Source organism: Sebastes fasciatus, chromosome 7 (genome assembly GCF_043250625.1).
Source record: "Sebastes fasciatus isolate fSebFas1 chromosome 7, fSebFas1.pri, whole genome shotgun sequence".
Taxonomy (NCBI): domain Eukaryota; kingdom Metazoa; phylum Chordata; class Actinopteri; order Perciformes; family Sebastidae; genus Sebastes; species Sebastes fasciatus.
The window spans coordinates 22,131,918-22,146,756 of NC_133801.1; the positions used below are offsets into that span (position 1 = coordinate 22,131,918).

Below are 14,839 nucleotides of genomic sequence, written 5' to 3' on the forward strand. Positions count from 1 at the left end.
TTTGAAAAACTGAAACTAAACTAAAACTAAAACTAGCAAACACACTCTGAAAACCAACTAAAACTAAAATGACTTTGAAAAGTCAAAAAATTAAATAAAAAATTGAAAATTCAAAAACTATTATAACCTTGCTTGAGTCTTGATATTTTCTTTTCTTTGGATATAAATAAGTGTTGCTTCATAATTGAGTTCAATGGCTCACAAAAGGAATAACTTAAAAACGGGTAGGAAAAATATTAGTATCAGAGGAATATGACCGCCAAAATGTTAGTTTAGCTAACCTCCAAAATCAGTGGTAGAGCGGGAGAGCTTGAAACACACCAACTATGAATATGAAATAATCAACGTGGAAAATGACGTCACTTTACTAGTGAGCGATTATTTTCCACCTGGACTATGGACTACATAAAATGGCAGTGGAGTTATTGAACATAACTACACTAGAGTGTAAAGGGTATCGTTCTACTCCAAAGGTCACACTTTATCAGACTTGTAATATTGCATTGTGCATGCACATTGATGGCCTCTAAGTTGATCATTTTATTGAAAGTAATAAGTTATAAAAGCGTTATGGTGATTTCAAACGGTCCAATTAGTGGTGGAAGGATGGCGTGACCTTGTGTTTTACAGCTTGTGTGTCCTGGAAAGGATCAAAACAGCTTGTGTACAATGGGAACACAATAATGAGGTCTGACTCACGGGACATGTTCGAGGTCCATTTGTGGCCGTTGTGAAGAAGAGTCCACAAAAATGCCGCTCCGTCTGTGATTGTCTGCATGTTGCAGCTATCTGCATGATTCAAGCCGGTGGTGCTGAGTCACAGGGGGCCTCAACGACCCCCTCTGGTTCATTTCCTGAACCCCCTTTATCTCTGTCTAAATCCTCAACCCCCTCCTTCAGTAGCCGATGAGAACAGGTGAAATTAGAGAGTTTCGTGGAATCTGACCTGTGCGACTCCACCCACTGTTTCTTTCCCATGAAACCCACAAGAGAGGAAGGGAAAGCAAAAGCAGGTCTGTTCCCTCCTGGGAATCGGCCTTGTGCTACTCAGTTCTCTGTGACTGAAAACACACCTCTGTTCTCTCTCTCTGACGGGGGACAGAGAGGAGGGAGGGAAGGCATAACTCGCCGGCCAACTTAATTATTTATTTGCCTCAATAGCCTGTCGGCATGCAAGCAAGATGTTGCTTAGTTTAAGTGGACTGTCCTTTATAGCTGCGTATGTTCTCACAGCCTCATGAAACTTTACAACCACAAACTAGAGACCTAGAGCATTCGGAGGATGGATGGCTTTCCTAGGTAGACTGACAATAAGGGGGTTTCTGCGCAGTTTGCAGAACAGAAGTGTTTGCCATGTAATCGCCGAAATCTCCAAGTCAAAAGTTTGTGTTATCAAATCACAGCATGGCTTTTTCTATGGTATTCCTCAAGGTCTTGGTGTCTTAATGTGGTATTTTGGAGGGATTTTTGATAATTTTGTATCAATTCTCGAGTGATAAAAAATGGTTAAATTCAGCTCCAAATCTGTGTAACAAACGGTATCAACACAAAAATTGCTGCAGCAACTTATAAGACATAATAGAGGACGGGAATGGCCACCATATACTTCTATCATAATGTTCTTAGCCCTTATATACTTTTTCAATTTATTTAAATTAATTAATTCATGTTTATTTCTGATTTATGACTAGAACAACTTGACACACAGTGCTGAGCTGCATCTCACATTAATCGTCAGGTTCTCAGCTTTCAGATGATGTACACCACTTCTATGTGACATCTACTGTTGACCTGCTATCTCCCCCTAAAGACCACCTGTTGTACCCCCCTAAAAAAGACAAAAAACGTCTACTGTGAGTCTCAGAGGGTTAAATAACGTGCCGTTATTTGTGCTTTTAGGAACGAGCGTGCTCGATGGATCAGCGCTCTCGGCCAGAATGTCAACAACAACAAGAGTCAGGACAGAACCAGTAAGTTGTTTCTCACACACACACACACTCTTAACTGACCTCTCCTTTTAGCCTATTGCACCACCTTGTGGTCATTCGATGAACTGTTTTTTTTTCTTAGATTAATTTCAACACAATTGGTTTGTTAATTCAGATATATTCAAATAACCTATCTGAAGTGATTTATGGATTTGTGTTTGTGTGTTCTTGTAGATGTCATGCAGGTGGAGGTGATCAGAACTTACACAGCCAAGCAGCCGGATGAGTTGTCCCTGCAGGTGGCTGATGTGGTGCTGGTCTCGCAGACTGTAGAAGACGGTACGTTAGCTCTCTCTCTCTCTCTCTCTCCGTTATCGCTCTGTCTCTGTAGCTCTCTATAACTTCACTCACCCTCTTTAGTATTCCCCTCATTTCCCACCTTCCTGTTTCAACTGCGTCCTTTCATCATGCACTTTTATGCTCTCTCCTTTTCAATACCAGTCTGTCTCACACACACATAATGGACCTTACACCTGTTTGAAGATTTTTTTTTTTTTAAACCTAAACAAAAACACAGTGGCCCGAGGTCATTTCCCTTTCGGTGACCATAGCAACCGACTTTCATGTTAAAGAACAGACGGCATTGAGCATCAAAAGCAGGGAGTGAAGAAATGCTTCAGTTTTCACGTCATCAGTGCAATTTCTCCTCTTTAGGCTGGTATGAAGGCGAGCGGCTGCGTGACGGAGAACGGGGGTGGTTCCTCGCCGAGTGCGCCCAGCCAATCACGTGCCAGGCCACCATCGAGCGCAACATGCAGAGGATGGACCGCCTGCAGGGGTTGGAGACGAACGTGTGAGAGCAGATGAATGAGAGCGGCGCTTCAACCACAGAGGGCTTTTCTCAGCTGGTAGAGATCCGTTGACTCACCGGTGACCTTCCCTTTTTTTTAAGAAGTGAATGAGTTACAACATCAGTGACCTGCCTTCAGGGACTCTGAGGGGGCTGCTGGACTGTTTACAGCGGGTTAAAGATGAAGCCATAACTCTTTAAGACTTCTTGCTCAGCGTCCATGAAATATCTGAGTTTCAAAGCAAAGCCGGGAACAAACACAGCAGATGAACAGAGATCTTCTTTAATCACCGATCGGCCCCTGTGTGGGTGGGATCTGTCACATTCATTAATTCACACCCACTGCCGGAGTCACTGCTTTCAACACTCTGCTACATAACAACTGTTTGTGAATTTGTAATTTTTGTTATTTTTTTCCCCAAACATATTGAGTGTAAGGTGATGTGCGGTGTAATAACGGAGACCACGGTATCCGCTATAGGAGGCAAGGTAGAGCAAAATAGTGTGAAAATGACAGCAGCCTGATAATGAGGATCACGCCATGTAATTAGAAGCTTTCTGCAACTGTGAAGATGTTGATTATGAAAGTGCTAATAAGGCAGGACGGTGGGGATTGGCAGCTTCTTTAAAGTGTGTGGGTTAGTGTAGAAATTCTGTTTCATTAGCATCTGATGGCAAGTTAAATACAATAGGGTGTACGTTTGAGTCGCAGAAGAAAAAAACATGAATTGTCTTGACGCTTTTGTGTAAATAATAGTCCTAATGAATTGGATGATAAGAATTACAGTCCTCTGGGAGGTATAATCTCATGTTTCATCCACAGGTTAAGCACAAGGGCCAAGTATCTGTTCTCCGCCTTGCCGTTTGTCACCGGTTAATGTCACCGCCGTGAATCAGACTCTACATTTGTGTCACAAACGCCGTTTTTTTTTTCTCTCCCCCATCCACTCAATGAGTTTGGACAGCCTGAAATATCACGCACACTCGATGCCAGCCAGGGGGGGGGGTGTATTTAAAAATATCCCCCTCAGGATTTATATCTGTGATGTTCCAGAGGCAAGCTGAATTAATTTGTGCTGCTGCTGCTGATGGTGCGACCGGAAGAAAAGAGCGCCCCTGCTTTTAATGTGATTGTCCGGCGCGAGTCATCTTTTTTTTTTTTTGTGTTGCCAAGCCGAACTAAATGGATGGCTTTGGTCAACGTGAGATGATAACACCATATATCAAGCCCAATGCTCTGGCCCCGGCCCAACTGACAACCACAAACTGTTGAGCTACACGAAGCGAGGTGTGACGGTTAGCGGGCAGAGCGCTCAGCGGGGAAGGACACGAGAACCCCGGAAGAAGCTTTGCATTTGCACTCAGGGAAAACTACATATCTAAGCATGAATTGATCTTTATTTCAATCACTTCCTGTACTTTGTAACTATTGTGAATAACCTGTGAACATGTAAATATGTAAAACAGCCTGAATTGTAACATATGTTTTTCCAAAATACAGATTTATATTGCAGAAACTTGTTTAGTCAACCTTGTATATTTCAACCAGTCACTATAAATAAAATCTCAATTGCTTGGTATGTACTCTCAATGATCAATACTTCCCATGAGGACCACTGCTAGATAGATAAAAAGAAAAATGCTACTGTTATTCCTCCAGTAGCAATAAATTAGCCGTGTGTACTCTGTGCAGATTAATCAGAAATGTGCATAAATCCTCCGACCAGCAGCACCTTTTCAGATATTTATGAGCTATGCAGGTGTTCATTCCAACCAAATATTACCCAGGTGACTTCAGTGAGTGCTCTCTCAAAGCTCAGAAACAAATGGTGCTCTCCCATCACAGAACCAATTAGTTTCCCACCATAAAACCTGCAATATTTCAGGGTAATGGTTATTTTTTAATTTCTAAATTTCAGCCTAGTAAGGCAGGTGAAGCTAAACCAGGCGTTTTTTTTTTTTTAACATCCTTTCTTTATTGCGCAGACTTTTAAGTGACATTGCTTAAAAACGAGCAACATTTATACAAATGAAAACAGTAAACAAAACCGCTGCCGAGTGTATTCGAACATGGATTGGTCCTTGCAAAATAACGACAGAATAGGCACAAAAAAAAAGAATAATGGGAGTCATTCAAGTGCATAACATTTTCCAGTGCTCTTGCGTGCTTGGTTTGGCATTCAGGAGCACCATCAAGGAGGCCAGCTGGTTATCATAAATATCCCAACTGACCTCTGTGTCCAAGGATGCAACCAGTCGTTTTCCAAGGCTCTTCTCTTCAGCTCGAAATTTGGCCACTTCTAATCCTCGTCGTCCTCGTCGTCATTGAACTGAATGCGTTGTCCTCTTGGGGCCCACGTTCTGTCATAGCCTTGAGCGCTGCCTGTGGGCTTCTCCTGGGTGGTGATGAGGTCGATGATGGCTGTGATGACCGCGCAGTCTTTGGACTGACGGTTCTGCCAGTCCACGGGAGCAGGGTTACGGATTTTCTCCTCCAGTAGAGAATCCAGCTCTTTCTTTAAACTCTGTAAAAAAGACAGGAAAGGGAGGTCAGTAACTGACTGGGCCAGACTGGGTACGCCAGCAGCACGTGGCGGCTGCCTCGCTGAACTGCTGCGTCTCTCACGCCTGTCCACACCGGCCTTTGTGCTGCACGCTGCTGCTGCCAGCCCTTTCTTTCTACATTGAGTTTTCCTTTCATAATGGCCATTTCACTTCATTGTAAATGTAATTTATATTTATTTTAGACAGAAAAAGGTTAAGAACTTGTGCTCATTTGTAAATAACAGTAATAATCCACAATTAAAACCCGGTACTTTGTTTATTCATGGAGCCCTGCAAGTCACTGCATTTTCTACAACACTGTCCTGCAAATATGTCAGAATAAAAACCTCATGTTAACAATGAAGGAATTCCGTCCACAGAAAAAAACGCTTGAGGGCTTTTATTTTGAAACAGAAGCAGGTAGTGTTGAGTTAAAAATAAATTTACTTTACTTTTTTTCATGTCTGTGACATACTGTATTCTACAGACACAGACAATGAAACTGTAGTAATGTTGCTGGTATGATGTAATATACTGTCAAAAGATCACTTTCACTGTTGCCATGAACGGCACACGGAAAAAATATGCGAGACCTCGGATCTCTAGAAGAAACACAGCTGGCATGCAGCTGAGCTGCGCTGCTCGCGTAGGCAGTGTGACTGCTCTAAGCTAAGAGGATCTGCAGCTGCTGGCGTTCCCTGTGTGGCCCGGCCCTTAGTCGATTAGTCGAGTAACCTGTCATTTTGGTCTTAGTCGACTAAAATTTTTAGTCGATTAGTCGTTTTTTTGTGCTTTTTTTCATGCTGAATGACTTATTTCCAAGAAACTTATGAGCACATCTCTGGTAAACACAAGATTTAAAGTGGTGTTTTTGTGTGAATCTTTGTGGAGAAACTCAGTTTTACAGATCTGTCGATCAAATCAATTAGTTGACAAAATGTATGAGTGTTGGTTGACTAAGAATTTCTTTGGTCGAGGACAGCCCTAGAGATTAATCTTCGCTTTTGTCGCGTCCTTCGCTTACCTTGACGAGGTGAGCGATGCGCGCCGGGGACCTGAAGACGATCCACTCGTCCACGGCGATGGTTTCCTGGTCTTCGTCTTTCTGGATCGTGATGTCTCCCCCGAAGAACAGCAGCGAGAACGGGGACACCTCGGTGCAGTCGTACAGGAAGATCTGAGGACACGCGGACAGAGAGAGAGAGAGATGTCGCTAACGCACAACGACAGGAGCTTTACAGCAAACAGTCAGCGACAGTGAGCGGGATCATTATGACACACCGTGCCCGGCAGCTATTCTGTGGTGTGGGCTGAAAGTGTCCCATTAGTGGAGAGAGGCTGTGCCAGTTTGAAATGTGTTTAAGTGCCTCCATTGTTAAGAGAAATGTCATCTTGCCCTGTCTGTGAGTCTCCCAAATGTGTTGCACTCTTTTCCATCCATTTTCCTCCCTGTGCTCAACTGACAGCTGCTTTTGCAGAGGAGATTGGCTATTGATACCCAAAATGAAAACAGTTTTCTTAAACAAATGACAAAAGTAAATATGTTTCACGAATTATTGAAAATTCGGAATATTCAGAGAAGTAATACTCTGTAGGTAATGCACTGATCTGTATGCACACACTCTCAAAAAGTGCTTAGCTCTAAGGTTAAAAGCCACAGACACTACATAAGCAGCAGACCGAGGTCAAACAAAACCTCTTTCAGCTTTGAAGGCAACAGACAGAAATGTTGAAAATTAGCATCAGAGAGAGGAAGAGAAATGTGGAGGGAGTGGGTGGCAGATGAAGAGAAAAAAAGAAGCAAGGAGAGAGCAGGGACAACTGCTTTTGCCCCATGAATGTGTAATGTAATGGACCACCAGGGGCAAGTGCGTCAGAGGAGATAAAGTTTAACGTCATCCCTCACTTTCTTCCTCTGGTCTCCTCTCTCTCTCTCTCTTTTTCTCTTTTTCTCTTTCTCTCGCAGTAAACAAATGACCTTGACAATCTTGCACTCTCAGAGAACCTTACTTTTATAATAGACACAAACGCATAGCATTGTGCACAAGAAAAAAAAAAGTAACAGTGGCAATAATAATGATAATGATGACATCCAGCAAAACACTTTTCTTCATAAAGACCAAGGCAGCAAAGTGAGAGACAAAAAGGCACAGGCAGCAATCAGAGAGGACATGAAAGGTCTTTTTTTTCCTGCCGAATGGTAACATTCACAAAGAGAGACGGCACGGTAAGAACAAAGACAGACAGAGATGGAAGAGAGGGGGAAATAGGAGTTTGAAGAGGGGCAAAGGTAGAAAGAGGAAGAGGAGTGGAGGCGGCAGTCAGGGAGCAGCATTGACCGTTTTCCCCCACCACCACCACCACCACCTCTTACATTGTGTCTGGACGCTTTGAAGCATAAGAGCCTTTGAGAGAGAGTTGAAAGGCGGCGTTTTAATCAAATATTCATCCAGTGTAAAGCTGGCGTGACACCACCGCCAACCTTTAACCACCGGGTCCCTCTTTCCAGACGGACACGAACAAAATCAACACACACACTCGAGTGTAAAAGCACACACAGCGGCGTCGCCTACTCACGCTGCTCGTTCTCATCTTGAGGTGGTAGATGAGCCATGTGTAGTTGAACTGAGTCTCTTCAGCGTTGACTGATTTCGGGTGGATGCACACCTTTCCATCAGCCTGGGTGTACGCCTTCACCCTGAGAGAGAAAAGATGTTAGAGTGTGTGTGTGTGATTGTCTGGGTGTTAGGGTTAGGTATGCTGGTAAAAGTCACATCACCAACACTTGATCAACAAAAACTTAATAGTTTTTATCACCGTCATTGTAATCCAAACCACTGTATGTAATGTGGGCACCAGAAAATGACAATAACTCTGTTTCTGCTGCATCGATTTTGATACTTTCTTTTAACTGTCCATTGTGAGTCCAACAATGTTAGAGTACTCTTTTAGTGTGTTGCAATGATGTAAAGACATTTTCATCTTATTTCAGTAGCAACATATATTTTTTGTACAATTTTGAACAAAATAATTGTACAAATTTCATATCTACATGTTATATTACTACATTACTACATGTGTGTGTGTTTGTAGGCACATGTTGTCGCCCCAAATTGTGTGAAAATTCCTCAAATGAATCAAAAAGTCGTTCCAGAAACAACCCATCAGGTGCTTTTGCCTTGTTAATACGAAGCACAAAGAATGCCTCCTGCCATTTGAGCATGGCATGTACCAAAGACAAGTTGTGATGCAGTCGGCAAATCATCTCTAACATGAAAGTAACATCGCGTTTCAAACTCTGTATGTGTCAGCCAGACAAAAAAACGACTGCTCGACTGCTGGGAACAAAGCTGCCTGTACCAGACAGCAGTCTGATTTAGCAGCAGCAACAAACAAAAAGTGCTTCATGGAGCAATTAATCCATTAAATTCTGCAGAGATGTGGTGCGGACAAAACTTTAACTGGCTTGGTATCACGAGTTGAGAATTATCTATGCAGGGGGAAACGATCCCGGCAATTTCACTGCGCAGCTGGGTCTAAAGCTGTCACTGAGACGGACAAACAAAAGTGACAGCCCTACTGTGATGTGTCTGTCTCCCTGTTGCGTGCGTCTGACTTTTGCACGCGGGTCACTGCCGTTGCCCATGGCAGCTGCCTGAGGGCAGTTTTATGATGAGTGCATTGATCTTCAGCTGCAAAAGCGCCTCTGTTTTTGACAATTTTCCTAACGTGGTCTCTGCATAGCCTCAGGTGATTGTCACAGGAGGGACTCTTACAGAACTCTTACCTGAGAGCTCTGATGAGATTTTGCAGTGTGAAGTCCACTTTTCTGTCTAAAGTTCAGTAAGAATGATTGTGCACTTCTCTATCTTGTGCTTTTGCAGTCCCTTTCCTGTCTGCCTTTGACTCACCCGGGCCTCTTCTTGCTGCCAGACGGTCTGATCGTGGCCACCTTCGGGTACAGACCGGCTACAATCACCGCCTTGATCAACTTTTCATTATCTGAGGAAGGAAGTGGGAGTTGGAGAAAGAACAAATGAGAGCTGGTACATTTACATGTCTCATATGATTTCATTACTGCTCCACAGCCTGGTTTTAACATTCCTAAGAGAGCGTTTTTTCTGACAGTTGAATCGCAACCAAAACTCTCCCCTTACTTACCAGAGTTGACATTGGATTTGGGGTCTTTGGGGTCCCTGCTGCTGACAAAGCCTGTGTTCATTAGATGCTCAGCAAACTGGCCCTTCATGTTGTGCAGCATCTGAATGACAAAAAGACAAATTATTACTGAAAAGGCTGCGTGTCCTTATTAGGGGTGTAAGGAAATATTGAAACCCCTGAGTATCGCGATGTTATGTTTTGATATATTGTATCGATTCTCAGAAACACTATCGTTTTTAATTAATAGTTTATATGCAAAGATTCATGGCAGACAATGGCTCAGATTGCACAAAACGTAGTGCTTACAGTATCACGATATATTGAATCATAGCACCTGTATTATGATACAGTACATATCGTATCGCTAGATTCTTGCTAATACACAGCCCTTGTCAGGGCTGCCACTGTGGCAGGCAAGTATTTTTTTGTCTGCCACTCCGAAATTGTATCTGCCACTTTTTAAATCTTTGCGCTAAATGATAAAATAACATTTTAGATCCGATGCCATTCAATGTTTGATATATTTTACATGAAAAACATTGTATGCATGGTAAATGACAGTGTTGGAATTACACCATAGCTTCCGGGGGCCCTATTTTTCGTCGGTGGGAGGGCACTGTACACAGCAGTGTACTTTTTTATTGTCATCTATAATGGTTATTTGCATAAAAACACAATTAAAATTATTATGATTATTTAAATATTTGCTTTGATTAAAAAAATCTTGGCATTAGTAGTTTTAATAATGTATTATAAGCTGCTTAGAGTTAGTGTTAGGAAGTTAAACAGGTCATAATTCCCTCTCTTATCTATTCTATATTGTTGTGAAAACATCTCCTACAAACAACTGGATTTATTCAAGTTTCTTGCCAAAAACCTAATTTTACGAGATTACACTTGAACACTTCATGATAACGTTGTAATTTAACTTAACCCAATAGTCATTTTTAATGAACAGAGCTCGAACACCTCATAATGTAACTCATGGAACCTCAGTTAACGATAGTAGCTCCGTTATTTAGCCAAGCAGGACTGTGCTGCCCACCAACTTCTAACAGGTAACGTTACTAGTTCTCTTCCTGTTAATTTGTTGTTCACAGTGTAGCATTATCAGGGGAAAAAAGAGGTACATCCCCTCAGGTTTAGTAATAGTAGCGCCATGCTTTTAGGCACTTTTCCCTCTTTCTGCCGTTGCTCCAGTCCCAAACAAACTGAAAGATGACACGGCTTGTGTATGTGTCATTGTGCATGCGTAAAAGTTGGAAAGTATTGAAGAGGAATGGATAGACACAGAAGCATTAGATGCCAAGGAATCGGACAACTGAGAACCGGTTCTCTGTTCCCATCCCCAGCGTTTTCCCTGCCTGCCAAAGTGGCGGATGGCCTGACGATTTTACCCGCCAGTGCCAACAATTTCCCCGCATTTGGCAGACCCTGGCCCTAGTCCTTATCTGTCCAGGCAGAAGTCAACTTAAACATGTAATGTGGTTTTATTTTCACATCAGTATTGAGTTCACCTGGAGTGTATTGGCAGAGAGGAAGTTGTCCCAGCAGTACTCCCTCTCATACCTGGCACCGCGCTGTTTGGCTTCCTGCCAGCCCTGGTCAATCAATGGGTAAATTAAGACAGGATCAAATAATGCAGCAGACAGAGATGAAAGTCAGATGTGAAAGATGGGGGCCGTCTTACCTGGAAAGCGTTGACAATAGTGAGGTGGTCACTCTTGGAGTTTCTGGACAGGGTCCTCCTCCTCATGTCTGCCATCTTCTCTTTACCCTGAGAGAGACAGATGCATTAAATACTTTACGATGAAAGAAGAAGAAGAAGAAGGAGGTTGAGAGCGGCAACGGGTTGAAGTGCGCCTGTGTGTCGCTGCCGACACAAGCTTTCATCTCAGTGCCCTACCAAGGGTATGAAGAAAGGGTCTTTGAAGCTGAGTGACGCGGCGATGGTGAGCACGGGGTCGAGGCAGCCCAGCAGAGCTCCAAACAGGATGAGTTTGCCGATGTGAGGCTCCACGGGGAGACGAGCCAGGTGGAAACCCAGCGCTGTCAGGTTCTCTGAACGGTCCAGGGCGTTCTAGCAGAAGAAAATCACACGGAATTTACACAAATTAACATCCCAAAATATAAAGTGGGAAAAAAGCCTTTGTTAAGCTAACATAGCATATTAATTAAGGCTTTTTAAGGCTCTCTTTTTAAAGTTTTGTTACAGTAACGTCTCACCTTCCTCCACTGATTTTCATTGTGTTTTAACCTTGTTAGCATGAAATAATTGTCATGCTTTATCCTCTTAATCAGTTTAATGAGTACTGATTTCTCATTTAGTCCTCAGTTGTTTTTTTTCCAACCTTCCTCCTCCACTAGAGGATAGGCATCCTTGAAACTAGCACATTTGTAGATAATGCTTCCAGACAGGAGACCTTGAAACCACATGCTCAGTTTAATAAAGTGTCTCTGCTAAAATGCTACTGTTTCCCAAATGACTATTGTACTTTTCTTTGCCGGCACTATAGATTTTGATAAAAAAACAATAAGTCAACTAATTAATTAGGTAATTGACAGAAAATTAATAATTTTTTTCAGTAATTTTTCAAGCAAAAAGACCAAACATTCCAAAATTTCAGTTTCCAAGTTGTTAGGATTTGTTGTATTTATTATTCCTAAACCTAAAAATATAAATTTACTATTACATAAGACTGTTGAATGGACAAAGCAAGCTATTTGAAGACATTATTAGACATAATTTTAAAGGTGCTATTGATAACATTGATAACTCCCTCCCCGTTCCGTCGCATTTACATCACAACAAGTCGTTCCCAGGCACTTACCGTCAATCTCAGCCGTTTATACGTTTTTTTTCCACACTAACTAACGGCCCAGAGATACCATGTCGATAATGAAACTAATCATTAGTCGCAGCCCTAAAGTTAAGTGTTGTTCTTAACATATCTTTAAAAACGTTTTGAATGATCTTTACTCGTTCTTACCAGGTCTGAGAGGTTCTTGATGGCGAGGTTGACGGCCTTTTCAGTGGGAGGGTCCAGGGCTTTCTCCAGGAACCGAGCTATCGACCCAAGCTTCAGTATCTAGGCAGCACAAATCACATTACATTACATTACAATATACATTTATCAGCAATGCATGTCATTATTTTTTACATTAAATTCCCCTCTCTTTGTCTAAGTGCTTGTCATTTGGTGGCAAACACTGAATTGTGGGCAATATAGTAGGGCTGGGCAATATATCAATATAATATCGAAATCAGCGATATGAGACTAGATATTGACATAGATTTTGGATATCGGAAAATGGCATAAGCGTCATTATTTGTCATTATATCCACATTACTGATAATTAATCATCAAAACTCTTATTGTGTAATAATAAATAAATAAATAAAATAATTTGTAAAAGTCAATTGTCAAATCACCTAATCGATTAGTCGACTAATAATTTCTTTGGTTGAGGACAGCCCTACTTTATATTGCTGTTTACAAGATGTACGTGACAAAACAACCAACACTGTGTAGGGTTAACCATTTTAACATGCTTATATTATATTATGAAAAACCAAATTCTCTAAATATGTATCCACTTCCATATCAAATAGAGATTTTTAACTACATCAAACATCTACCTGTGACAAACTGAAGAGTATGGCCACATTTCTGTGTCTGACTAATAGCTTGGTGTTGGAGTGCTTGTGCATTAGAGAGTCTGCTCGCTCAGGGTTAGCATGTTGTCAGTGTTTCTCTCACTTTAAAGGACAGACTGATGCATTAGTCCTCCTCTCACCCACCAGCTTCAAAAAAACACATTTACACACACACACTCCAATACATCACAACTGAAGTAGTGGAAGACACACACACTCAAATGCATATCCAATAAAACCACTGGTGAAAAGAACAATCATTGCAAACACTAGATCTGAGTGAACTTTGGCTTAATGTTCCATTAGCATGGGTTGAAATATGTCTGAGTTGAGTGTGAGGGTTTTAAAAAGAGGAGGGGAAAAAAAAATATGAAGAAGAAAGCGTGAGAGAGAACGACGATTATGTTGTCGGCAAAAACAGAGAGAGAAAGAGAACTGGAGAGTGAAGGGCGTGAGTCAGCCCAGTTTGTTCATCCCCAGTTCTCGTTAAGCAGGAGAGGCTGTAATTCAACGCCAAGACCAAAAGCAGCAGCGTTGTCCTCGTCCCCCCCAACCCACCCCGCCCCCGCTGCACTCCCAACACTCATTCACAGCAATCTTGTCCTCATCTCAACTCCCCAGCCAACACCTATTTCTCTCCCTCTCTCTCTCTCTGTCAGACCGTCTCCCTCTTTCTCTCCACAAACACAACCTTGATTTGCAGGCACAGCTCCTCCAGCGGTGTCCTCATGATTTCGGGTAATTGATAGGCATCCAGCAGGCTGGCCCTGAGACCGTTGTACAGATGATAGCACTTCCCGGGACAGACTCTGGATATATGCACAGAAGAAGAAGAAGAAGAAGAAAGTGGGACAGAGAGGGGAGACGTGTTACATCGGCCCTGTGACAAGAGCTTGATTTAAAATCAATTGGATGACACGTCACTCAGTGAGCATCTCCTGCTAATTGGGCCTTGCCTCCACTTTGATGTCAGAGCTAGCTAACGGAAAAGACGTCTGGAAACGACCTGGGATTGACTACGCTTTGCTGTTCTCAGTGTTTACAGATGGTGAAGGCAGGAAGGAGTGGGCTGACAGGGGAAGACTGACAAGCGAGAGCTGAGATGACGAATAGAAGGAAAAAAATAATCCTTCCAGATTAGCATTGCATCCCCAGAGGCATTACTATACAGCGTGACCACGTTATAAAGATATCCACACACATACATACATACCTGCCAGCACGTCCTCTCCTCTGTTTGGCGTTGGCCAGGCTGACCCACTCTGCTGTCATGGTGCTGATGTTGTTGTTGGTGTCAAAGTTGGTCTCCTTGATCTTGCCTCCATCGATCACGTAAACAACGTCGTCTATGGTGATGCTGCGAGGAAGAGTGGAGAGAGACGAAGAGGGGGAGAAAGAAAAAAAGGGGATGGAATAAAGACCAAAAAAAAAAACTACTTCAAAGCAGTCTGTCAAGAATGCTTAGCTAAAACACTCTCACACACACATACACACACACACACACACACACACACACACACACACACACATACACATACACACAATCACTCAGAAGTAAAAATAAATTGTCGCCCTCTGGTAGGTTTAGAGTTTATATTTAGTGGAGTGATGTGAGGGAGTGCAAGCAGCTTCTTAATTTGCCCAGTTTGTGAATATGTTAACAAATTGCCTGACGGAGACTCAGTGTGCTCCATCCAT

General features: G+C 42.5%; 2 protein-coding genes across 2 annotated transcripts in view; one reads left to right on the forward strand and one right to left on the reverse strand.

The window, feature by feature from the left end:
• The window catches only part of LOC141771713 (rho guanine nucleotide exchange factor 26-like), a 29,399-nt gene extending 25,041 nt beyond the window's left edge, over window positions 1-4,358 (forward strand). The window contains exons 13-15 of the mRNA XM_074642268.1: window positions 1,900-1,970; window positions 2,163-2,267; window positions 2,643-4,358. Coding sequence (XP_074498369.1) covers window positions 1,900-1,970; window positions 2,163-2,267; window positions 2,643-2,785 — 319 coding nt within the window. The 3' untranslated portion in view covers window positions 2,786-4,358. The remainder of the gene's footprint in view (window positions 1-1,899; window positions 1,971-2,162; window positions 2,268-2,642) is intronic.
• Window positions 4,359-4,728: 370 nt separating this feature from the next.
• Window positions 4,729-14,839, reverse strand: part of dhx36 (DEAH (Asp-Glu-Ala-His) box polypeptide 36) — a 29,920-nt gene continuing 19,809 nt past the window's right edge. Inside the window, exons 16-26 of the mRNA XM_074642267.1 lie at window positions 14,355-14,498; window positions 13,833-13,950; window positions 12,474-12,572; window positions 11,390-11,563; window positions 11,174-11,260; window positions 11,001-11,084; window positions 9,484-9,583; window positions 9,234-9,324; window positions 7,900-8,020; window positions 6,347-6,499; window positions 4,729-5,303 (exon numbers count right to left, since the gene is read on the reverse strand). Coding sequence (XP_074498368.1) covers window positions 5,079-5,303; window positions 6,347-6,499; window positions 7,900-8,020; window positions 9,234-9,324; window positions 9,484-9,583; window positions 11,001-11,084; window positions 11,174-11,260; window positions 11,390-11,563; window positions 12,474-12,572; window positions 13,833-13,950; window positions 14,355-14,498 — 1,396 coding nt within the window. The 3' untranslated portion in view covers window positions 4,729-5,078. The remainder of the gene's footprint in view (window positions 5,304-6,346; window positions 6,500-7,899; window positions 8,021-9,233; window positions 9,325-9,483; window positions 9,584-11,000; window positions 11,085-11,173; window positions 11,261-11,389; window positions 11,564-12,473; window positions 12,573-13,832; window positions 13,951-14,354; window positions 14,499-14,839) is intronic.